We start from the raw sequence: 26,609 nt of genomic DNA, 5'->3' as shown, positions 1-26,609 counted from the left end.
GGAGCGGGAGACGGAATATAAATCTGAGTTTGAAGTGTTCAATGAGACATTTATTAATGACATGAGACTGGTTCCTGTCCAGGGATAGTAGAGTCCCTAGATAACGCATGCATTCACACACACACACGGACCCTAGCAACACGCCTATCTGATCACGCTGAGAGACGGAGCGAGGAGGGGAAGAAGAAGGATGAATACAAGAAAGATCTTGAGATGGAGGGAGAGAGGGAGAAAGAGAGAGATTGACATCAGTGAACGGCGAGAAGAGAGGTGGAAAGACAAGGAGACACACTGAGAGGATGAGCAGACGTTGGAGATAGAGAAAGGAAAGAGCACATGGAGAGAGCGAGAGAGAAAGAGAGAGAGAAAAAGAGAGAGAGAAAAAGAGAAGGGAGGAAAGAGAGAAACAAACAAGTGCAAGGACAGAGAGAAACGAGAGAGAGAGGAGAGAGAGAGAGAGAGAGAGAGGGGAGAAGGGAAAAACAGAAAAAGAGAGTGAGAGACAAGAGGGAGGAGAGACAAAGAGACAGAGCAGAAGTGATTATGTTAAACAACCCTCCAGCCCAGGGTAATCGTGCCGTCGTGCTCCGCTGCCCTTATATGGCGATGGAATGTGTGAGTGAGAAAGAGTGTGGGGGGGGGGGGTAACCTGTATTGATTTGAAGCAATGGTTCTGCTAGCGCTCCCAGACCAACATATAGCCTACAGGTCTGTCGACTGCACACAGACTGATGCAGGCAGAGCAAAACACACACAGGGATACACGAACATACACAGACACACACAGGCACACACAAACACACACAAACACACACAAACACACAGATCCTCACCACCACCACTCGGCTTCCTTCTATCTCTCTCTTTGTCTCATACACAGCACACATACAAACATGGGCAGAGTGAGGTACTGTGTGAACTTGTGAACTCAGTTTGGAACTTCTTCAAATTCAGTTGAGATGAAGATGACCTCGAGCACTTCCATCACCACGGGCAACTGGAACAGCATCATCCTCTGTTTGTGTGTGTGTGTGTGAGGGTGTAATGAGGGAGCCCTGCTATACCTCCCTGTTGGCAACGTCCAGCATCATCTGAGTCACACAGATAAAGCTTTGGAGAGACCAACAGCATAATCCTCAGTGTGTGTGTGTGTGTGTGTGTGTGTGTGTGCGTGTGTGTGTGTGGAAGTATGACGCTGTGTCTGCTGTCTGGGTCCCGACATGCCATGTCTGCATCTCTACCATGCCTTTCATAGCGAGCAGTCACCTTGGCTGGTTGTGGCATCTCTCTCTCTCTCCCTCACACACACATACACGTCATTTCAGCTAGCTTCCAGGACCACAGCTGGCATCATACACAACTCTTGGTGAACATAAAGGACAAACTTTTACTGAGCTATAAGACTATTAATCTGTGTGTGTGTGTGCGTGTGTGTGTGCAAGTCTTGCTGTAACTCGAGCACAGAAAAATGGCCAGTGTCCAGGTCTGGGCTGTAACAGCTGATCTCCAGAGGCCAGGTTGCAGTACTGCAGGTTACAGTACTGCAGGTTGCAGTACTGCAGGTTACAGTACTGCAGGTTACAGTACTGCAGAAGCGTATCCCAATGAGAATGGTGTTATCTACGAGTGCCTTGTTCTATGACTCTCCCCTAGTGTCTGGATCATGTCAGCGTCCTGTAGCTCTGTTGTCTGGAGAACTCTCATCTTTGCATCCTGTTTTCAGTTAAGATTGAGTTTGTCTTGCTTGGATTCCTGTGATATTTGCTTCCTACTTGTTTGTACATCTTTCTGTGAGTGTGATTGAGTTCTCTCTCTCTCTCAGTTCTGGAAGCTTCATAAACCGACCTGTCGCTGTGCGAATGTGATGCACTGTGAAGGTGTTAACGCTTGCACGCTTCCGTTTCATTAGCATTGGCGTGTGAGTGTCAGGGTGTGTTCCTGCACATACATATTTAACATTCCTAAGCGTCTTCTCTGCATGCTATGGACGCCCCTGTTCGCCTCTAGGTTATTCGGGGGGGGGAGCTACTGTACAGGCTATAGGACAGACAGACAGACTGACAGACGTGGGGCGCAGCAGCACACATGAAAGAAGCTGCATCTTATTAGCAAACCTCCTCAGCCAGGAGGAAAAAAACTCTTGGGAGTGTGAAAAATCGCAAAAACACAAAAGTCGCACACTCACACCCACCCTAAGACTACAACACTATGGAGAGACAGGGAGAGAGACAGGGAGAGAGATACACACCCTAGGTCTTACTGTCAGAACCCCGACATGCCTGCCACAGCCATTAACCAATCCCCTCACAGAACAGAGGAGATAATGTTGTTTGTTTGTCTCTCTCCCTCTCTGACATTGAAGTCCTTTGGTTGGAGCTTACTTCCTTATTTTATTATTTACTTATTTTCTCTAGGGGCTGTTTGATGTGTCAAGTCAAACGTGCTACAAGCCCCGGTCTCTAGCAGATGGGTGGGGTTCTGACTGGTCTCCCTGGGTTCTGGCTGTCCTCTGCTGTGAGGGTTCTCTCATCCTGTCCTCTGCCTCTTTGATGCTTTGAGGAGAGCTGCACAGGCCCGGATCAGGAGGACCGTCCGGGAGAAGTTCTATTTAAACATCACGTTGAAAACTCAACGAAAGAGAACCCCAGTTTCAGCGTACTGGGCCATGACACCGTGTTAGTGCAGAGACCGTCTCTATATCCACTATCAAACAACACTGCTTTGGAAACAGACTGTTCAACGAGCCTGAAGACACACTTCTGATAGGGAACGCTGTCAATATCACACGTCTGCAAGGGAACCTGGGTCTGAATGTCACTCCTTGACTTTGAATTTAATAAAACAAACGCGTGCGTGTGTGTGTCACGCCTGACAATGAGGGAGAAATGCTAGCGGCGAGCGCCCTGCCAGGGGTACCGAGAGAGAGAGGGTGTGTGTGTGTGTGTGTGTGTGTGTGTGTGTGTGTGTGTGTGTGTGTGTGTGTGTGTGTGTGTGTGTGTGTGTGTGTGTGTGTGTGTGTGTGTGTGTGTGTGTGTGCATGTGTGTGTGCGTGCGTGTGTGAGGAGTGGGCTGGGGGTATGAGACTGCCACAGTGAAGAGGGCAGGGCTGACGTGTGCTGCTACTACTTCAAGCAGGGTAATTCTATCAACTGACTGGCAGCTTGGTGGATGAATGAGGGGGTTAGAGGAAAGGTGTAGTTCACATTATGCAGATGAGGGAGGGGGTGGGTGGGGGCTGGGGAGGGGAGGGGAGGGGAGGGGAAGGACTTGAGGGAGGAGGAGAAGGCTCTGGCAGAGGGCATCGGGAAGGGTGAGCGCACCCAGCCCACACACTCTAGAACATACACACATGCAGCAGCAGAGACACAAACACAAACGCCCATCTGTTTAGTCCACATACCAGCTGACTGGAACTGCAGGTGGGTGGACTGTGAGACACAAGCTACAGGCCTCTCTGTCTCTCCCCAATACCTCCCTCTCCCTGACCTCCACCACTTGTTGCAGATCAGTCCAAGAGGAAGGAGAGGAGAACAGCAAAAATCCCACAATCAGTTCTCATTTTTCCACATTTTTAGTCCTTTCATTCATTCACTGACTAGGGTGCAAAGTCCACATTTTTTCACAGGGATTACAGCTTGACAGAAAACAAATCCACCCTATTTACTAACTGGTTATAAAGGGCTGACTGTTTTTATCAGGATACTAGCAGCTCTATTTCGAGGCTAGGGCTCCTGCAGTCCCCCAATTGTCTCTCTTCTGGGCCTACCTTGAGCAGCTATGTTCTTTATGTCTCCAGGGAGAGAGAAAGAGAGGTGTACCCCCCCCCCCCCCCCCCCCCCCGACATTCCCCCCAACCCCACCCCCCCGCCAGGCTGCTATGCCAGGCTCTGGGCTTGGGTGAGCTCAGGACATTTCAGCACTTAGATTTATTTACACTTCCCCCAAGTCCTGAAATACACTTACTGTCTTAAGCTTCCTCCCTCTCCCCATTCCCTCCTCCATCTCTGGCACACTTTTTCTCTTCATTTCCATCCATCAATTTTTCCCTGCCTCTATCTCGTTCACACACTAGCCGCCGCACATTCATAAACAATGGAGCCCACAGAAACTCATGGTGAGAGGGAGGGAGGGCCAGGGGCAGAGAGAGGGAGAGAAAGAGGAAAGGAGGGAGGGAGAGGGGGTTGGTGAGTCTATTCTAATTCACCGCTGACTAAAGCCAGTCCAACAAAGACCCTGGCTGGCTGGAAGCAGAGCAGCGAGCATTGATAACAGGCCAGAGAAAGTGAGAGAATAGGAGATAGAGAAAAGACAGAAAGGGACTGAATTTGTTCCCTTTCGTGTGTGTGGTAGTGCAGCTTCTTTGTTGGGGAAGGGGGTGAGCAGGGCTTGAGTGGGATGGATGTTGGAAGTAGGGGTTGATGTGGTGGGGTAGAGGCTTATAACCAGAGGATAGAGCAGGACACTAAAGAGTTAAACGTTCTTGATTGTGAACGTGTCCGTGCACCTTGTTAGCAGTGCAGTATGGTGACTGTGTTTCATACACTGTGGCAGTACTAGTATGCATTATATCTAACGCCTGCTTTGGTCATGAGTATGGCTCTATGAGGGGATGCCAAAGGCATGCAGGCCAGGCCTGTCTACCTAAAAGACTGGAATTTGCCTTGGACTGACACTCGCAGCATACACCTCTCTTCCGACACCTCATGCCTACAAGACATGCGGGACAAAGACCCCAATTTTTGTGCTGAAGCAAAGTGGTCTCCATGACACCCAGTCTAGCCCACAATATACCTGACCGCCTAAACCAGAGTTCTCTGTTTTTCCAGCAACTCCAAATAAGATTAATGGCATCCAAGACAAGGTACATAGCAACACAGCTACAAACGCAATTGTGAGCAACAAGTGATCATATCTTAAAAATCTAGAACATCCCCCTGATTGTTTTAAGTAAATCGAGTCCCAATGTCATTATTACTAGTAAAATAATTCCCAAAAAATGACTTGTCCCTGTTCGGATTTCGAAGATAAATGTCATGAATTGAAAAGGGTTTAAGTTAGAAAAGCTGTTCTACTGGGATGTCTTTGTTTACGTTTATGACAGTATGGGAGACTAAATTAACCAAAGACCAAAACAATGGTGAAGGAAAAATGCACCCAATCATCGGTTATTCCCGATGCCAAACTCCACAACGCCCAGCTCTTGGGTGCATTGTTGCCATTGCACCAACGCACCCTGTTGCTTTTCTGATTATTCTACACTTTTCTCCTAGGTATTCCACAGTCGAATATTTCGTCACAGCAGGGAGACGTTTGGAATTCAAATTAACTTGGAACCTGTAAAGCGTGAGCGAATCCGAGGCGCACGTCGCAGGGATTACAGTGACTTATTCCCGAACAATCACACCTGCTGTTTTGCGCTACGAGAAATAAATACCCCGTGAGGCCACACCTAGCGTAGCCTATTTGTAAGTCTACAGCCCCGACAAAAACACCGAGAGTAACATGGCGAACCGAAACTCGGTCATTCAGAAGGAAAACTGATACAGCGTCAACTTCAACAACAGGTTCGCCGCCCACCGTTGTTATCACGGACCCTATAAAAGCTTGGTTAGGAAAGCTCAGTTGTAGGCTATCCTATGTGAGCACGCGTGTCTCATGGGACAGTTATGACACCGATACAATAGTTAGCCTACATTACCGACACTCGCAGGCAATTAAATCAACTCAATCGAAGGGGTGAACATGAGCATCTGGGATCAAGTAAACATCGGTCATGTTTATATTCTGTTGTTCCTACCTTGAATGGTCAGAAGTATCACCGCAGCCACCAGTAAATTGTTATTCGCCGATGAAACGGAGGAATGTTTCCCGTAGTCTCTAGCCATCCTGTTGTGAAGGGAAGGTTGACATAAAATCCGGACTCTAAAAGCTTCTGAAATAGTCGTTCGCCAACAACTTCTCTTAGTTATAATTTAAACGGACCGGTGAGTTGGACTATAGATTTGCCCTTCAATCCTACGCAGTTCCTCGATGTCGAATCGAAACAAAAACATGTATAACCCCTCCCAAAGTGGAAGGGACGCGGCGCGCACAGGTATGTCTTCTACGTGTGTAGTTTAGGATCTTCCGCAGCCTACACCGAACCAGAGAAAAGTAACGATCACGTTCGCCGCGCAGATCAGTTTCTGCGAAGAGCCTGCACTCTCAACTCCGCCTGGGGGACTTATTGTGATGTCACGAGAACGTCATAGGCGAAGTTGTAGTACTCAATGCGGAAATTGGCAACTGCAAATTATGATAACATTCCTTAATGTTTATGCAGTAGGCTACACCATCCAACTCCACAACAGGATTAGACCTATGTTAGCTCGTAATACACTTCATCAATCTTTTTTTACAGACACAAGGAATTTCGCTGACACAGTAGATCAAGCTACTGTAAAGTCTCAATTAAATTTGTATTTGCATAGCCGTCACAGAGGGCTTCACATATGCCCATAGAAATGCCCCTGACAAGCCATAAGCCCCCCCAAGCAGACAATAAAAAACTCACAGAAAAACCTTAAGAGGAGCAATTCAGTGAGGGAACCCTCTTCCAGAGACGGTTGGCGACACGAAGGTTCAGACCACTAAGACAGGACATGGAAGAAAGAAACTTTATAATGATAATTGAATGTGTTCCAGTAGACATGACATGTCTTTCATTAGGCTAATGTCTTTATGGACCAACACTGATGGGGTTCAGTAGTGTCAGCCTCAAGCACATGCCACCACCAGCCCCTGCCTCGAACAGTTTCGTGAGGCTGTGAGACGGAGGTCGGAGCATGGAGTCACTGTGTGCTGTGGGATCAGTCTCTCCTCCATTAGAGGCTCATTAAAGCCTAGTGGAGCACCATCTGACTGGCCCTGTCTTGGCAGACCCCTCAATCAAACAATTACCCAGCACCACCCTCTACAGAGAGGAGCTGCACAAACCGGCTGGCCTCCAACGTTGTTTCCAGCCTCTCTCTCACGAGCTACGTGTGTGTCCCTGGTTGCATGTGGGTGCCCGCATGTGTGTGTGTGTGCACGTACAGCATACAAATCAGCTGCATAGTCTGCCATCTGTTGTTAGTTCAGTGATACTGCTGTCACTGGTCCACTGGTTTAAATACTATGATCCTTCTTCCCTTTTTCCTTCCTGCCTTCCTTTCTTTGGAATCTCTAATCAAACACAATTTAATGGCTGAAAGCTTGTGTTCTCAAACATAGCTTTTCTTCATTCACCCATTTGGATCTCTTCATTTATCCAAAGGAAGGGGGGAGCAAGGATGAGCCGTGACAGTTTTGAAACGGGGTTCATTTGCATCCATCACCTTCCTCTTCAGTATTGAGGGTCATACTTCTGGCCTTGGCCCTCCAGTATCTCTACATGCAGCTATGTACAGCTCTATAAATCAACTCCCCCACCTCTGCCTGACAGGCTGTCAGCCCGGACACCTATTGTGTTATTTACCCAGGCTGCTTTGGGGTCCGTACACCACCAGACCCCGAGCCAGCTGAGAGCTTTCTGCCTTATTGTTTTTCCTTTATCCAGGAGCCCATGAATTTTATATGTGCTGTATATAGCTCTGTTCAGCTCTCTCTCTTTTTCCCATTTCTGACAAACTCCCTCCAGGCACAACTGTGGTTTTGCGCGTGTGCATGCGTGTGTGATTTGTGAGAATTTGGATTGGTATGTTTTTCTTAGAAGGGGAGGGGAGACTAGGGGCCCTGCAGGTGGCCAGATAATCTTTCAATCTGCAAACATGGGGGGTAGAGGGCAAAAGGTGGCTGTCAATCATGGTGCGGAGAATCATGACGTGACCCAGAGCTTTGTGAGTGTGTGTGTGTGTGTGTTTTCTGTGTGTCCTTTGACCACATTCTCTCTTCATCCCATTTCCTGGGTATTGTCCATGAATGTGAGTAGGTGACCGGTGGACATTCTGGTCATTGTTTTCTCCAGCTCACCTTGTTGCCATCCCTCTCCTCCCCTCTTCTCCTCTCTGTAGAAACATCCACCAGCCTCTAACCAGGAAGGATCAGCTCAGAGGAGTCAGATTGATTAAACAAGCTGCTGCCTGGTAACATGATCACGTATCAGTTGCCCTGGTGACATGTTTAGCATTGTAATCTGCCCCCCCCCCTCCCTGAAGTGTTATGTGATCACGCATACCCCTTCCCTACTACTCTTCTATCTCCTCCATCCGTTCCTTCCTCCTATCATTTTTCACAGTGTCATTAGTGTTCCCCTCTCCTTAGCCCTCCCTTCTTGGCGGGTTTGGAGCGAAGAGTAGCGTTGGTGAAAGCACTCTGAGGGAAAAGCAGATAATACTGTTGGCTTTAATTAAAGACATTAAAGAGCCAGAGAGACGCCGAGCCCCAGGGAGTGAGTGTTCCTCACACCTCCTGAAATACCCCCTCTTTCTTCCTCTCCTCGTTCTCTCCATCTCTCTCTCTCCCACTCTTTGCCTTCCACGCCTCTATCAGCTTGCTTCCTCTCGCGCCCTGCACCCTCCTCGCTGTCTCTCTCCTGTGCCTCCTCTTCGACTGTATTCATTAGTTAACTTGCGTGGACTTTGTTTACAGCTAATGAGTGTTTTCCCTGCATTTATTTTCTCCGCTCTTGTTACCCGATCAGAGAAAGTGTGTGGGCTTGAGGTTCACTGAGTAAAGGTGTTGAGATGGGCTATTTGGTTAACCTGTGTGTATGTGTGTGTATGTGCTCATGTGTGTGTATGTGCTTACAAATTCTGTGTGGTAGCAAAAATCCAGTCACAACCCAAAACGAACAAAACATAGGCCTACCAGCTAACTTAACACACACACACAATTGTGCACACAAACACACACATGCTTTTGTCACTTTAGGTTATCTAAGAGTCCTTGTGCATCTGGTCTGGCTTGTATTTCAGCATGTCTACCATTCACAGATTTTAATTGTTTTATTTGCTTGTCGCTGCGCACTGGAAATTGTTCTGTGTCCCTTCCTCAGCCACAATACACACACATACACAAACACGTCTACACAATGGGCAGCCTAGGCTGTTTCTGATCGCCTCACATCAGATCAACACTCCTCTCCATAAATAGAAAACAGACTCAACACCCCAGGGGGAGAAACAACATTTGGAGGAGAGATTAAAGGAGGGAGGAATGGCGGGGGGAGTGGGGGGGCTGGTTGAGGGAGTGGGGAGGAGGTGGTGCTGCAATGGCTCTAGATGTATGGCTGGCAAAATTGCCAATTGGTTTCATTTCTTACTATTGTCTCCTTTTACAGAGAAAGAGGAAAAGGTAGAGATTGAGAGAGATAGGGAGAGGAAGAGGAGATATCTTAAACATAGTTAGTTTAAGGACTCATGTCTTTTCTGCAGCCCCAATGCCGTGATATGTACTTACTTAAAAATAAGCATAAGAAATACTGAATACCAATTACAGACATGGTGAGAGGTAGAAAGGAGGAAAAGAGGTAAAAGGAGAGGCGGAGAGAGTGAGAGGTAATAGCGGGGGGAGGGAGCGTTGGGTGGAGAATGAAGCTAATTGACACCTGTAGTGCAGCCACGCATGAATGAGTTGATCACATAATTGGTAATTGTACAGTGGTTTGAAGAGTTGCAGGAAATGAAGAGTGCTCTTTTCTCTCCAGCTGGCTCCACAAAGACACACCTGACATTTGAATCCATGTTCTGTGTATTCACATAGTGGTGTGGGTGGTGGGGGGACTTTGGATAACATCAGGATGAAAACTGTTGTTATGCATCACCATTTTTACCTCCTTTGGAGCAGATCTCCAGCGCAGATGCCTTGGTTGTGTTACACAACCTACCTTTACAAAAAATACTGTCTCCTCCAATCCCTCTTTCTCTGACACACTGTACATAGGCTACTCTTTTTCTGTCACCATCTCTTTCTATGTCTTTACACACACACAGGGTCATCCATTGCCCATGGTTAACTTCAATCTAACGCCTGTTAATTTGAAATGGCTTTTCCACACCCCAACGTCTGGCGAATCATAAACTTTTAATGAGTTCCCGAGCTCAACCCAGAGTTAAACTACATAACCAGCCTTGGGGGTTTGTCATCAACAGAGAGAGTCTCTGTCCCATTAAAACTTTTACTTACACCTCACTCTAGAATTTCCTCAAACCTTCCACCCCCCACCCCCACACACCTGGCAAATGTTTGCTCCTTCCAGGCTGTTTCTGCTTCACTGTAGACAAGGGGGGTCACAGGGAAACGAGGGTTCTCTAGTGCTACGTGCTACGGGAGGACTCGTTAACTCGTACACATTTGGTTGAACTGTAACACAACCCCAATGGTGTGCACAACAGCAGGCCTACAGGAATAGACTGTTTACTCATATCCTCCTCAGGGTATTCTGGGATAAAGACTAGTGCCTGGATGTCTTCTATATGTTTTCCACTTTTCTGGTTACTTCCTGGAAGTACACCACTCAAAGCTAACCATCGAGGGGTCATGCCTGGGTGAGAAGGAAACAGTTCTGTTCTCATAACCTGTTCTTTGTCCTGAGATGAGAGCTGAGAGCTTCTTACAGGAAATGACATCTACTCCCATTAGTGTGATCCCATTAGGAGTATAAGCCCCACTTCCACAGCTTAGTACACTAGTACAGTGTAGCCCAAGGCCAGAACTAACATGAGGCTCGAACACTGCCATGCTGGGTCTGGGTTTGTGGATTTGGCATGGCTAACATGGGTTGGGGCGTTTAGAAAAAGTAAATGCTATGAATTCAATCCATGCACCAGTCAATACCTTAATTGGCCTATTCAGTCCTTAAGGCAAATTCGTACACATTTATGCACATACACACACATTCATATAAAATATATCATTTCTGATGGAATAATTTAAGATATAGGGTGATGTTGAACAAGGATTCACACACCTTACTAAAGATTTCAGTTTACTCACGCTGAAGCAGATTTGGATAAACACTGCTCTCTGCTGGTCGGAACTAGGAATTGCATTCACCCTGAGCTGAAAAACGGCATTAAAGCGCTGACAGACAGGAAAACCATCCCATTTTCCATCCTGTCTCGAAATAGCAGACAAATTGTCATCTCCCTCCCTCCCTGCAGTCTGCCTCCCTGTTGCCTGGAGTACTTGGGCAGAGATTTGTCACAGCGGCTGCGGCTCTACCACTCCCAAATAAGCACATTGCCATGGAAACAAGAGAGCATCTTTCTGATACTTGGAGGTAGGGTCGTTCAGGATCAAATCGACATTTTCGTTAAGTCAATTTTATCACCCCCTTTCTACCTTTGTCACTATATAACTGCTTAGTATGTCCTTGTTTGTTCCTACCATTTTCTGCACTTTTATTGTAATGTCCAGCCATCTCATTGTCTGTCCAGGTCACCTGTTTTTATCTTGAATTAGGACTTGTGAGTCAAGAGTCAGGTGGACAGGAATGAATAATTTGAGTGAATGTATTAAAGAGTGATCGACTCAAAACACATGACAAAGTCAAATTGAAAGACAATTGAATCTTTAATTTGTCCCTGACAAATCGACACAGGTTAATTTTATCTGGGATTAATAGCCAACCTGGAATATAACATGCTGATAAAGGCAGCTGACCTGAATATTGTTCAAACAAAGGCAGTGGAACTCATAGATTTGCCTGGTTTTATACCCCGAAAGACTTGTGTGTTGTATGAACCTGTGGCTTTTGAGAGTTAGGGATGTTGCATATCAGTCATAAAGCTTGTTCATTTATCCAACAAAAAAAGCAACTTTATATACAGATATGTGCATGGGGGGGAAAATGCACACTGAAAAACCAGACACCCCACCCTGGAAACCCTCTTTTGTAACGGAGGATTCTAGGAACCATCACAATGCATTTCCCCCTACATCGCTTTCCACACTACTAACCCCAATCACGAGCATGTCTGAATCTCACCTGTCTTTTGGGCACACCCCCAAGGTCAACACATCTTTACTGCCCACCCCCATAATCAGCATCAGTGAATAGTCTTGTTTAAAACAGTGAAGATGAGTGTCAACATTGCCTAGTAGAAACCCAAGCAGACATTAGGCATGCAAGAATCCATTTTGTAGGCCAGATGTTTATGTTGTCAGGATCAACTTCATATGTACACCCTCAGATAACCTCAGTGGCAGGTGATTAACTGGAGATAGAAAACAGGAGCTGGAGGTGTTTATGTTTTGACACGACCCCACCCCCCATGTTGAGACTATATCGGAGGGACTAGGAACCCCTCTAAGAAAGCTGGAAGCTGCACCCCATCATTCAATAATCATGTATATTTGTATTCAAAATGTTCCCCATTCTTTTTGCTGCCCACCCTATGTCATGCTGTCATTGTGGTACAATCCAAACATTCTTAGCATGCTCTGATTGTGTGCTCTGATCTTCCCAGAGACGTAGGAAGTCTCCCCAAACATCGTCCCCTCCAAGATGATCTCCAATCAGATCTTTCCACAAACTTCCTATTCAAAAATATCCCTACAGCTAAAGAACTGTACGAACATGTGATGGGTAAAAACCACAACCTGGATAGGTCAGGGCCAGTTCTGGTAATGGGAGAGGTGGGGGAGGGGCCAGAGTGGTCATTCTTGGTTCTTGGGGGGGGGGGGTGTCAGCGGCAACCGCAGTGAAAGTCGGCGTTGGGGTCGAGCAGCAGGCTCTTGCGGTCGCAGTGCAGGCAGTCTATGTGGTACCAGGCGTCGCACACGTCACACTGGATCCACTGGACCGTCTCCTGCTGGGGCAGCAGGCAGCGCGGCGCCGCGCACGCCTCCACCCCCGGGGCCCCGCCTTCCTCCTCCTCGTCCTCGCCCTCGGAGGAGGAGGACGAGGAGCTGGAGGACGACGAGGACGAGGAGGAAGAAGAGGAGGAGGAGGAAGAGGAGGAGGGAGAGGGGAGGGAGGGCCGCGGGGGAGGAAGGTGTTTCCTGGGCCTGCCTCGTCGCTTCCTGTTGATGGAGGAACAGAGTTCATATGTACTTCCTTATTACACAAACAGTGAAAATGGCCTATGTACTAAATAATCTATGACATACTGTATAGTAAGTATATTTAAATTTACCCAGAAGCTACGTGGAACCTGGCGAACTGGGCCCTCCCCCTCTCCTCTTTACAGATCCTCAGGGAGGGCGAGGCCAGAGTGTAGTTCTCTCCTCCCACCACCAGGGGGGAGTATGCAGGGGAGCTGTGGGCCCTCCGCCTTCCACGCGAAGCTGAGGTAGAGAAGGCTTTCTGCTGGTGCAATGTTGATACTGTTATACCAGTGTGTGAGCCAATCCTGTGGCGAGAATCTATCATATCTCGTCTCTTATTGGAGCTGAAAGTCACATGGTTCTGCTTGACGTTGGCTACCGCGCCATGGCAGTTTCTGTTTGGTTTGTTCCCGATGGTGGGTCGGTTTTTGAAGTCGAATGGCTGTCGGACTTCCGGAAAAAAACGTCCATCTTCAAACATCTTACTGGATGGTGGAGGCATGGGGTTGAAGCCTTCAGACTCTGACTTGTAGAGCCGCCTCCTCTTCTTGCCCCTGGGCCTGAGCCCCTCACCCAGCCCACCCCCAGGGTTCCGGGGCTCGTCAGAGCTGTCGTCCTCCAGCAGCACCGTGTGGGCCGACTTACGCCGGCTCTTCGACGAAGGCGGGACCGACTTAGAAGAGGTCATCGCCGAGGAGGTCCCATGGGAGAAGGGAGGAGGGGTAGACGGAGGGAGGAGGGAGAAGGGAGGAGGGGAGTTGGAGCTGGGGTCAGAGGTGTTGCTGTCACTCCTCTTGAAGGTCCAGGGACTGCCCTTCATCTTGCTCAGGCTGCCGATGGAGTTGAGGATGACGGTGGCTCGGTTTATAGAGAGGGTGGACAGGTCTAGGTTGGCCGCCGCCTTCCGGTCCAAACTGGTCCTGATCCGGTTCTGGATGTCCGAAGAGAAGGAGCCCGCCTTCGGGATGGTGATAGCATCGAAGTCTAGCGGGCGCACACGCACCTTCTGGAACAGGAAGTAGAACTCTGGTCTCCCGCACTTCGATTGGCTGCCAAAGGTGAGCGTGTCCCCATCCGAGAGCTCCCATTGGACACTCGCCTGAAGGCGGACATCGTTCACCCAGGTACCTGGCATGGTAGTGGGGGGTAAGGATGTTACTTTAAAGCACTGATCTGGGTCAAGATAATATCTTTCCCTTGTCAGATTTTAAGACTAGACTATTACAAGGCACTAGTCACCCACCAGTGCTCATGCAGGCACAAATTCTGCGTGTGTGTGTTCTGCTTACCATGACTACTGCGGTCTTTAATCTGCACCTTCCAGCCGTCCTCCTCATCCTCTCCTCCACCCACCCACTCCCTTTCTGCATGCAGCTCCGCGTGGATCCTGGATACGGTGGCAGATTCCAGCGTGACATCACACAGTTCCGGCGCACGGCCCAGCCGGAACACAGAGTGCGTGAGCACCGGCCGGAACGTGTACAGGTCACGGGCCGAGTCGGTGAAGGAGGAGCCTATCCTCAGCAGCTGGAAACACGGTTGGGCTCCTGACAACATGGTGACCAACCAGCAACGTCCTCCCCCGTCACCGCCAATAATTGACTAGGTATGGTCTCAGGTAGACTTAAACAGTCATGGTTGTTCTCTGTCTCGGTCAGTGTATGTGCGAAGTGGCTGACGAACAGGGGGTAATGAGTGTCCTAGACAGCATATGTGGACATTAAAACTTGTTCTATTGTGTAAAATATTATAAGAAATGATCTTTGACAATCTATCAACTTGCCAATTTAAGTACTATATGTCTGCTAACTGTTTGCTGTAACTTGCAGAGCCACTAAATGACAATCCGGAAGGATTTTGTAGTGACCTGAAAGACACAAGCAAATTATAAGCTGTACAGTGTTTCTATAATACAATGGATATTTAGAGCGTTCATTACAATACTGATATATTTTAGATTACATAGCAAAGCTACATTACATTGAGAACATTGAGAATATACTAGTAGGCCTACTGTTTGCGGCAACATGTTCTCTTGTATTTACAAACGGACTCATCTGGATGTTATCTGGACTGTCATCAAGTTAATCACATTAGTAAACAACTGTAGTACTTCCAGTTATGTCCATTGTGCAACTGGCTGGCATGTGCTCAATGTCTCACACGTCAGTGTAAACTCACGCAATGACGACGACGCTTGTTAAAATAAACGTATTCCTCCAGACTGATTTTGCTACCGGAACACAGACAATGTTATCCCTAATATTACACTTACTGTAAACCAGAAAATAGTACTTTTTCTGTTGAGGTGATACGTATATAAATCACTCTTAACATCTGGATAAACCAGTCCCATAAAGATGTAGCGCGGACAGCTAGCTAACAAGTTCCACAGTGCATTGTGGCAGTGAGTCATAGGCTTGACAATAAGGCAAGAGTTTAATTCCGTTCATTTTCATGATCATTTACTGCCTAAAACACGACGTTAACTGTTATTGACAGTGCATCTCTTGAGCATGATTTGAGTAGTGAGATAATTTGCAATCTGAAAAAGAATGGATCGTACTTAATTGTTTGCGAGCTCCCGGCAGTTTTCGCGTCCTTTTCTCCCAGGAAGTTCTTTGAAAATTGGCGCGCCAGTCTGTGCTTCCTTGCGCGAGAATCCACGCCACTTCCTCCTCACGCCGGTTGGCTGACAACTCAGGCGGTAGGATCTAAACGCAGTCAGCAGTAGTTGCCAAGTATCTGGTGTAGTGTAGTAAACCATGATTATTTCGTGTTTAAAGAATGAAAACATTGGCTTCCATACACTTGAACTAGGTTAGTATAGGTCTTGTCTTAGGTTAGTATAGGTCTATAAGGTTAGTATAGGCCATTATGTGTATTAGAGGTCTATTGTATATTGCATACTATTTGTATATTAGGAGGTTTATTATTATCATTATATTTTTTATTTAATTTTAGCTTATCATAGATGTAATATATGTTCTTAGTACTTATATGTTATATTATGCCAGGTTGCTTTGCGTTGTCTTGTCCCAAGAATTTCAGTGCCCAGTCTGACCTTGGGTTGTTCTGAGCACCTGACAATAAAAGCTTGAAACACTTGAGCATGATATAACTTTTTGGTTTGTAATAGCCCACAAACAAAACACATGGCACTGGATCACTTGTCACGCTGTCTCTTCAAAATTATTTTATTATCTTTTTTTTGGTTCACAGAAAGGAAAGAAAAACGTTACAAAAAGTCTGTGCATGATGCGAAAAAGTAGAACAGAGTAAATAGTTAATCTTGAGATATTTCTAGCATTCAAAGGCATTGCTTGTTCATGTAGAGAAGTATTATAAAAGTCAATCATTACCAATTTGCAGATTATCTGCTGTGAACTTCAAAAGTCAGACAAAATCATAAAACAGGTCAAATACTTGGTTCCATTCCATGATATCTTAAAAAAATCTAAATGAAACCAAATGGAGAAGCCTTCACCCATAACGTGATTTATTAGCTGAGCGTGAGACAGTGAGTCCTGAACAGATTAATATTTTTCCACTGCAGTCAATCAAACAAACCTGTCCGTTCAATGTTTATTAACGGCCAACGCAAAGACAATCATGAAGTAAATGAAGTAGTATATACTTTCAATGTTCGTTCTGTCACTATTTAAAGGTTTCTTATCAACCAACATTATTGACCAATGAGTGCAGGATTCAATAATGTAGCAACCATTATTGACAAGACTGACATGGCTGACATCAAAATATACTCATTCTTGGCACGGCACACAAAGCCCACTCACCCAATGAACCAGCAGGTTTAAATAAATGGAAGATAGATATCATTGATTAATTAACAAAACACAAATGAACATTACATTAGTGAAGGTGAAGATACTGCCTGCAGCACAGGGATTAAGAACCCATTTAGAATACTTTATTTATTACTCCATAACCCACACCCCAACCTCTCCATGTCTTAAACCTTTTGTTACCGACTTCTCCAATCGCTTTCTTATGTAAAATTTAAAAAACAACATGGTGTGTGTATTTAAGCGGGGTACATCATCCCAGTCTTTCTCAATGGTAAATATTGACAATGAAAATACCTCCTGGACAGACAATGTCAAGATCTACAGTGCAATTCAAATATAGTTACCCCGTGCTGCCTCACAGGCAATCTATGGGTCATGCATGCAGTAGTAACTGGTAGAGCTACACTAAAGCTAGAGAATGACAGGATATCACACGAGGAAAAAAGCTCAAGATTAGCAATAGAGGGCCAATAGTAGTGGTGGTGGATGTTGCAATAGATGATGAGATAGTGATAGAAAGATGCTGCAGTTGTGGGATATAAAATCTAGCATAAGCCTTGCAGTAAGAATTGTTTGGGGGCAATATGCATGCAGTATATATTTATGTACATGAGTGTGAAAGGGAGGTCAGTATAGTTTGGGCTTAAATATGTTAACTTTTCTATATTTTTTACCCTGTGTTTGCATGAAGTCTCATACAGCACTGATATTGCTATATTCAATAATAATTTCTTCAATTGGCTAAACTGTAGGCGTGGAGAAATATAATGTAGGCTACATTCCATAATATAAAATAGGGTTGCATACCATTCAAGAAAGTCAATTTCTTTCCATGTTCCCTAAACAGACCTGAGGTAAGTGTTTATTGCTCCTCATTGGTCCAACATGAATGTTTAGGACAGATCTGTGGAAAGTAAGTAGGACAGGTGCTTGAAGGGAGAAGCATTTCTGTATTGGAGTGCAGCCTTGATTGTTACCTGATGTACAGAAGTGTACAAAAAAGATCTACGGGACTTTTCATCACCACCATCATATTCACCCTTTATGAATCCCAATCAGTCTTTTAGGTCTATAGCATTACAAATTCATATAATCTTTCATATTATTCAATTCATCCTTCTACAAAATCAGGATACTAAAAACCATTGACATTATAATCAAGTCATGTACTGTAGACTTGTGGTTGTCTAACTTTCACACAATATGTTTACCTTCTCATGTAGCCTTTTCAGATTATTTTAACATTAAATTAAACTCATCGAAATATGAAACATAGTGGAAATAATCATTTTTTGCTGAATGTGTTCATATATATTTATATATAGGGCCTATATAAGCTGCTATAATGAACAGTTTGTGCTTTTTCCCCCTGAAACAGCCAGTGACGGCCTGCTTTTCTTCCTGACCTCACTGGCCATCATGGACATCTTCAGTTTGTTACAACATGACATCTGAGCATTATCACAGAAGGTAAGCAGACTATGATCAGTGTAGGGCTATTAATGTGAGGGCCAACTATTGACCTGGATGCTGAAGGCAATGGACTCGGGAGCAGCGTCAGTTCTATCATTTCCGTTTGATGGTTTTCAGTTGAAACTTCTTGTTGAAAAGCTAGTTGATTGAGTCTGACCTGTAATATTTAGCATTCTTAAAAAATCTGGATCTTTCTGTTCCCCTTCCCCTTGAGGGTTTGTTTAGAGTCTGTATGTGTGAGACGGGTATAGCTGTCTGTGTGTTCAGTCCACTGGCTCTGTGAGCACCTAATCCATCTCCTTTTGATGTCTTCTGAGTCGTTTAAAGGAGGGTGGGCTTCGTTGTTCAAAGTTATCGACTCAAAGCTCAGTTTGTTTTGGGAAAGGATTTTGAAAGAGAGTGAAAAATGCAGGATTCAATTCATGCAAGTAATTTGTCTCAATAACTCATCTCAAGCATAATTCAGGGTGTAGTCAGCGAAGGGAAGGTCAGTTCAGGAATTCTCTGCCAGATTCATGTCCATCAAATACATTCTGGTTTCCAACGAAAGTTCTAGAACAAGGATTTTCAGGGCTTGTTTTCAAAAAGTACGATATGATAAGTAACGATATGAAATTCAGAATCAGATTAGATATTTTCAATATCTTCTGTGGTGCAGAAGATGAGTCGTACAGTGGTGATGTCATGGACATCCATGCTCAAGGTTGACGTTTTCACACCTTGTAAAGGTCTGACAGGGGTACAGATGACCCCACCACCAGCTAAGATGCCTCTTGAATGGTGTGGTTATTCAATCTGTGTGCTTTTATAAATTGAATGGAAGAAGAGGCAGGGTAGTGGTGGAAGAGGGGGGGGGGGTCATCCCCCATTCTGTAGCTGCTGAGACAAGCGCTTCCTGTGACTGGCTGCAGGAGCTGATGTGTTGCAGGGCGTAGTGAATGACTAAGGGGACCATATGGCCCTGGTTTACTCTTTCTCCTGCACTGTATGGTTCTCTAAGCTCTACTGTGTCAGGAATATTCCCTCTGACAACTTGGCGCCAATAAGTCTTCTGTGAGTGGCTTACATGCAATCTGTGCATTCATTATAATTAAGAGTGGCCTCTTTTTACTCTACTGTGGAGGAAATGTCTGCTTCTATTGTCAAGGTGATGCATGCATTTATCCATTATACACAGAATTAATCTGTTAAATTTTGTTTGCTTTATTTCTTTGTCAGAACCGTGTTAGAACTGTTATGCAGCTATGCCACAAACGGATACTTTATCTTGCATCAGAGGCAAGCTCCTTGTATCTGTGTGTTTGTGTGTCAGTGATTTATATTTGATTACAGTATATGGTAACTGTCATGGATGATCATGTGTTTACACTGATGAGCAGTAACCAGAGGTTAAGGGGATGGATGGTGGGAGCTAAGCAGAGTGTTTGGACTGAGTGGCAGATTGTCAGAATGTGTGTGGTGTGAATGTGGAGGATGAAGACACCTCTGGGGTTCCTTGTGGCTCTCAGGTGCTCTCAGCAGCTGCTTTGTCTCCAGCCTCTGGAGCTGGAGTTTCATCGACCAGCTCCGTTGCTTTCGGGGAGCCTGCTTCCAGGTCACCTCTCCTGGGTGTGTTCTCCGGCGTGGCGTTCCCCATCAGGTCTCCGTCGGGGGTGGCGTCGGGCTGCGCCGCGGGGCTCCCAATGGTACTCGTGGCGGAGTCATTGTTCTGGTTGGCACTCAGGTCACCCTCGGCAACAACGGTAGCGGCAATGCTGTCAGAGTCAAGGTGGAAGTTGTGGGAAGCGTAGGTGTGGGGGACATCTGTGTCGCTGTCCAATGGCAGGGCAGCAGAGTTAAACTCCACCCCTGAGTCACTCATCTCAAGGAAGTTCTTGTCGGAGAAGGTGTGGTAGCGCCCGCCTTTGGACACCTCCAGACCCTGAGAGGCAGAGAGAGAGTTTGTGTTTGTGCGTGCATGTATATGTGTGTGTGTGTTGAGACAGTGTGTCCATGTGTGTGTTTTGGGGGAGGGGGAGAGAGATCCACGTCAGCGGGCAGGAACATGAATATTTCATGTGAAACACTTTGTGCTCCTACAGATTCAGACCGAGCTCCTGCCGTGGGCAAAAAAAATGAAAGGGAAGCACTCATCACAGTCCTCAAACCACCTCTGTTACAGCAGCTCACCTTGATGGTGACCTCGGTGCTCTCCGTAGGGTTGTCCCAGGTGGATTGTGAGGTGGACTCCTCAGTGAACTTGTTGTAGGCTTCCTGGACCACCTGGCAACAACAGCACAGATGGATGGGATTATGGGGGGGGTCTCACCACCACCTTGGACACGGGAGGCAAACTCCAGCGCGTCACACCACCACACTACCACGCGGTGGGCAAACGACGCACAGAGAGAGGGTGGAGAGGAGAAGGCACACAGAAAGCACGTGGACTGTAGCTACAACACAGAAAGCTCTTATATACACACACACACACACATGTGACTGGGGTGACCAACCCCCAGTCCCCTTCCTGACCCAAATGGAGCACACCTGGTTCAGCCAGTCATAGCACCAGGTGAATAGGTATAGCTGATGGGTGAACTCGGGTGTGCTAGGTTTGGGCGACAGGGCGGCAGCAGCTCTGTCCAGGGGCGGGCAGCCCCCCTTATGTATACACTCTAAAGGAGAGCCTGTAGTGTGACACGTAGCAAGATATCTGAGCTGATCACACACTTGGGAGGTTGAGCGGAAGCAAATGCTTCAGAGTGGACGAATGAGAAGACATAGGAGGGAGGGGTTATCTAATTATATGTCTTAATGGACAGAGGGACCGCATTCTAGCCTGAGTCATTGGAGTGGGCGATGCATAGATAGAGAGCGAAGGCAACGGAGAGTGAGAGAGAGCCTGAGAGTATAAAAAAAGGGGTATGAGAGAGGGTATGAGAGAGGGAGGGAGGGGAGCGAGAGAGGGATGAGGCAGATCAATCGACTTTGGTGTCAGACACGTCCGGAAACTGCTGAGGGAACGATAGGGCCAATCAGTAAAGCTGTGGGAGTGTGTTCCCTCTCCTGGTCTCAGGATCCATAAAGCTATCAGACATCAAGTCACTGCTGCATCACGACCATCCCCCCCTCCCCCTCCTCTGCAGAACTCTGGAGCGGGTGGCCTCTCCCAGGGAGACAGATAAACCATAAAGGCTCTCACTGCGTGTCACATTACATGGCTTTTAAATCACCTACTGTACACAAGCTGAGACGCAGGGGGCGTACAGAACAGCTGGAATGGAGGGGACTGGAATCAAATACACAAAAACACACAGGAACACACACACTAACACACACACACACACACACACACAGAGAAACACCCACAGAAACACAGACATACACATCAACATCACGTTAATTGCTACTGCCCCGCTTACCACAAACACGCTCACACACAAATTACACACAAACACATCATTAAAAGTACACACACATGGCAATACTAGACACAGAAACAGATAAATGAGTACACACAGTGACAGTAACCCACACATACACATAGCTCTTATCTTTACCTCTGGGTAACTGACCCACCCAGTGACACCGGTGTCATGTATGTGCATGTGTGTTCTGCCGGACATTACTGCTGCGTCAGAGCAACATGGACGGCAACATCTGTATGCTTCATATTTGCACTGAAGCTATGTCTGCCGTTACCATGACGACGGAGGAGGGGGGGTCCTCACGTCATGTTCATGTCGCCATGAAGAAGTAACTGCAGTTGTATAATTTGGTCTGTTTCAGAGTCAGGAGGTTAGAAGAAGAGGGAGGAGCGGGGGTAGGGGGCACGGCTGGTGCAGGGGGCGAGGTATGGTTGGATGCCACAGTTGGTGGAGGGGCGGGGAGCGGGGGAGGGGGGGGGGGGGTCATTACTGAACTGATGGTGGCAGCAGGACCCTGGCCTGCCCCCCCACACAGCATAGTGAGTCTATGGCTGATAGCCTTAGTACAAACACCCATACAGATTAGACCACTTATACTGAAACACTAGAGGAACAAACACAGGAAGCCAGAACTGTTCTCTCACCAATGAAAGGCTCCGTCTGAGGGTCCTTTAAGAGGGAGAAACGCAACAACGCAGAGAAACGCATTAGCGTCATTAGCTAGCGAGCTTAACTCAGCACGCATCCTTACATCACAGGTTCTCAGACTCGGGGAGGCAGATACACTCATAAAAAAAGGGATTGCTTTTTTCTCTCTCCAGAGAAGAAGGTTTTCTAAAACCTAGGAACCTTTTTTTCAATGTACTGCATGTTCACACACTCACACACACAGAATCTTTAGTTGACTGTTATCAACAAAAGGCCTACACTGACTAATGGGGTGGCAGAAAACACAGGGTGTGATGTAAGGATGGCAAGTGATCAATGGCCTGTATGTCCTACAGATAAAACACAGACGTGAACAGGAGCACAAAATCCTACTCTGGAGGAAACAGTTCATATTGGTAACAATTTAAAATGCGATTGGTTGTGTGTAACGCAGGAAGATAGAAATCATAGTTGTTTAGATAACTTCTATATGAAAGGGTCCATTCTATTGAGGGGTCCAGATAAAAGAATCAAACACACATCCGACAGGAAAGGACACAAAACAGCAGAGACAAACACACATTACTTTGACATAGCTTTAGACGAGTCAGATCATCAGTATTTCAATAGGTTATGTTTGAAGGTGTTTCATTATGTTGAACATAATCTTCAATACCTTATCTATAGACTGAACATAGGAAAACCCATAAACCTGTCTGAAAGTGTCCCTCCTTGCCTCCCTGCCTCCCTGCCTCCCTGCCTCCCTCCCCCCTCCCCTGTCTGAAGGTGTCCCTCCCTCCCTCACCTCTCAGAAGGCCTCCCTTTCCTCCCACCCTCCCTCACCTGTCTGAAGACCTCTCTCCCCTCCCTCCCTCCTCCCTCCCTCCCTCACATGTCTGAAGGCCTCCCCTCCCTCCCTCCCTCACATGTCTGAAGGCCTCCCCTCCCTCCCTCCCTCACATGTCTGAAGGCCTCCCCTCCCTCCCTCCCTCACATGTCTGAAGGCCTCCCCTCCCTCCCTCCCTCACATGTCTGAAGGCGTCCCCGTCTCCTTTGCCAGCCTGCTGGGCGATGAGGGAAATCTTGCGGGCCTTCTCCGTCCGCTGCCGCACCTTGAACAGGCAGGACAGGAGGCACACGAGAAGCAGGAAGGCCAGCAGCCCCAGCAGGGACAGGATGGCTACGTAGAGGGTGGGGAGCTTGTAGGCTGGGGCCCAAGGATGGGACGAGGAGGGGGAGGAAGTTGGTGATGAGTATGGGGAGGGAGGGACATAGGTTGAAGGAAGGGGGAGGGGAAGGAAACAAAGAGGGAGAGAAAGAGAGGTAATGTTAGTGAGGGTTGGGGACAAAGAAATTCAACAGCAGTATGATAGTAAAGAAGAGAGGAGGACAGTGACAAGAGAGGGTGATACACAGGATGATATCAATGTTCAATTTCTATTCGATTCTTTCCTGACCACCTCCCCCTCTCTTACCCTCCACTGTCAGATGGATTGTGGCCACGGGGAAACCTGTCAGGTCTGTGACGGTGAACCAGCCGCTGTCTCCAGCCCGGACCCGCTCCAGGATGATCATGGACCCCTCCACCGTGAGCCTGCCATCCAAGCCTGGGTCCACTGGATCCACCACCAGCCCCTGGTCCACAATGGTCCGCTCCTCATGGTCCGACTCTGGCGTGTACTTAAGAGTAACCTTGGTGTGGTCCAGGTACAGGTTCATCTTGAAAGTGGTTGCATATGATAGATGGACGAAGGTCTGGTGCTCTGTTGGAGAAAGAGAAAGAGAGGTTGGACAGGGAAGGGACAATGGTGGTGTTTGGGAGCCAGAACACACAGACAAGACTGAGAGAAAAATACTTTTCCATGCCCCAGTTCAGATCTCTTCTTCCCCTTTCATTATAGGCCCACCTCTACCATTACAGGTTTACCTTTGACCTCTCACCTCTGACGTTGAGGCACGTCCTCTTCCGGACCTTGCCATCCTTGTCCAGAATAGTGAAGCTGCCCTCATCACTACCACGGACATGGTTGAGGGTCACCTTCTTGTCTGTCACACTCAGCCGGCTCTGGTAGTTCTCTGCGGGGGTCACGCTCTGGTTCAACAGGACCACGACCGGGGGCTCGGTGGTCTGGTTAGCCTGGGTATGGCTGGGCCTGAACTCCAGGGTGATTGGGCTTTCAATGCCATTCACTGGGACAGAGTAGATGTCTCCGTACTTCACCACCTGCTCCAAGGAGCAGTCTGAGGGACAACACAAACAGGGGCATCACTGAGCCATGTATCACTGAGTCATGATGGTTTGTAACCGTGTTCTTCAAATAAAGTCTGTGAGGTGGTCTGGTGACAGATGAAACACGGAATCAATGTCAGCTTACATATTACTTAAAAGGAACTCAGATTGTTGCCTGACGAAGGCCCAAAGTACCAAAATTGCTGCAGTTTCTCTCTCTACACCCCACAGGTGTGAAAAAGACTTCTCAAAACTTCTCTCTGATTGCTTGAAGAAGCAGAGGAGGGGATGGAAACAGAAGCTCCGTACCTCTGACTATGAGGACCATGTGTCTGACATCAGCGGGGTTCTGGATGTTTTTGACGACGTAGGTCCCCTCGTCCTCCTCGCCCACGTCCTCCAGTATGAGGTGGTTCAGAGCATTTAGCTGGGCACGCGAGCTCACCACACGCCCCTCGCGCATCAGAAACACCACCGAATGCGGGTCACTGCTGGGCTTGAACAGAACATCAGCGCCATCTAGCAACGGAACCACAATATGGATGTCCTCACCGAAGAAGGCAGTTTTCTCCTCATTGACTGAGAAAAGAGGACGGCGTATAAAAGACAAAGAGAGAAGGCAGATAGATCGTTGATATGAAAGATGTTGGTTGCAGTTAAGGACCTTCAATACAGAAGTATAAACAAACAGAGACAAACACACTGGATATCAGGATATTGACTCTTAAACCTCAATGATTTACAGACATCTCCATTTTTGATTTTACCTTTTAAAGGCACTGACAGAACTGTGAAATAGAAAGGAAAAGAATGAACGAGAGACAAAGAGAGAGAGATAGGTTAATTTGAGCATTTTGTCTGTGATCTGCTGATGTTAACGAAGATCTTTGAGTAAGTCTTAGATCCTTTGTTTGGCAAAAAAAGAAACGTGCCAAAAATGTCAGTGTTTGAAATGCAAATAACCCACAAACGCAGTGCCAAAAATAGAATGTAGGCTATATTAACTAAATGAAAGCTTTCGCCAATCAATTAAAAAAAATAAACCAATCAGAATTCAGAGAATAACATACTATTCCAATTTTGTACAAAGCTGGATAGAATCTTTCCTAATGACTTGGCTGGGTCAAACTAGGCTTTGTGCATTTCCTGCCGCCCAAAATCAATCCCAGGTGAATGGAAATTTAACTCATGCTTACCAGTGCAGAAAAGGGTGCCAAACACTGCTACAGCAGTTAGTTTCATCTTGACTGAATCTTTGAAAAACAAAGCAACACAAAAAGGTATTGGTTTAACAGCAAACACATTATCTAATACGACTTGGTATTATTGTACACTGCTGTGTGCAAATGACTGCAAACGACTTACAAAACGGAACAAAAACAATCCAAGTGAATTGCTTATAAAAGGCAAATGGCAGAATGAGCAAGTGGCGATGAATAAAAGACATTGACGGGGGGAGGGTGGCTGAAATTGAGATTGCATCACTTCCCGAGGTTGAGGGAGGAGGGGTTACATTTCATTTCCCTATGGTGGAGTCAGCTCTTCACTGTCATTAGTCTAAAGTGATAGGACTTGTCCCCAACAAACTTTTCGAAGCCACAACCTTATTCAGGTCTAGGGGGTTTTGACAGGTGTCATCCAAAGGGCCAACATTTAATCTTGATTTTAATTAACATGGATTCTCTTTTCTGCACAGTGTACCAAAATAGCCTTTTGAGTGGCAGGTTGGAATGGCCTCTGTGGTGATAAGTCCTCTGCTCAGATCTCTTCCTGTCCAGGAGTGATAGGTACTCAGGATAGGTTTGGGGCGGGTCTAGACAGACTGGACAAGCACCCGGGATTTAGGTCTCTATCCTGTCCAGAGTGACAGGATGTGAGGGTGCATGGGCAGACAGACAGACACTGAAACCCACCTTGCACTGGAAACAAGTCAAGACAAGTCAAACTAGGTTACGCTGCAGTATATTTGTCACACATTCTGTTGGAACTTTCAGAACCCTTTGGATTATATGTGGAAGCATTCTATCATACATA

At 46.8% G+C, this 26,609-nt stretch overlaps 2 protein-coding genes across 2 annotated transcripts; both read right to left on the bottom strand.

Moving 5' to 3' along the window:
* Positions 1-12,647: 12,647 nt before the first annotated feature.
* tcf19l (transcription factor 19 (SC1), like) lies at positions 12,648-14,565 on the bottom strand. Its single transcript, XM_067256453.1, has 3 exons — positions 14,298-14,565; positions 13,098-14,136; positions 12,648-12,984 (listed from the first exon to the last, which is right to left on the bottom strand). The coding sequence occupies exons 1-3, from the start codon at positions 14,563-14,565 to the stop codon at positions 12,648-12,650; spliced, it is 1,644 nt and encodes a 547-aa protein (XP_067112554.1).
* Positions 14,566-19,005: 4,440 nt separating this feature from the next.
* LOC136962480 (uncharacterized) lies at positions 19,006-25,817 on the bottom strand. The gene is made up of 7 exons (XM_067256267.1): positions 25,772-25,817; positions 24,885-25,154; positions 24,287-24,586; positions 23,821-24,108; positions 23,374-23,552; positions 20,460-20,552; positions 19,006-20,211 (listed from the first exon to the last, which is right to left on the bottom strand). The coding sequence occupies exons 1-7, from the start codon at positions 25,815-25,817 to the stop codon at positions 19,795-19,797; spliced, it is 1,593 nt and encodes a 530-aa protein (XP_067112368.1). The 3' UTR covers positions 19,006-19,794.
* Between the last annotated feature and the right edge of the window lie 792 nt (positions 25,818-26,609).

This window comes from Osmerus mordax, chromosome 18, assembly GCF_038355195.1.
Source record: "Osmerus mordax isolate fOsmMor3 chromosome 18, fOsmMor3.pri, whole genome shotgun sequence".
Taxonomy (NCBI): Eukaryota; Metazoa; Chordata; class Actinopteri; order Osmeriformes; family Osmeridae; genus Osmerus; species Osmerus mordax.
Note: the sequence above shows the minus strand (reverse complement) of the source record. Positions and strands in the feature narration are given on the sequence as shown.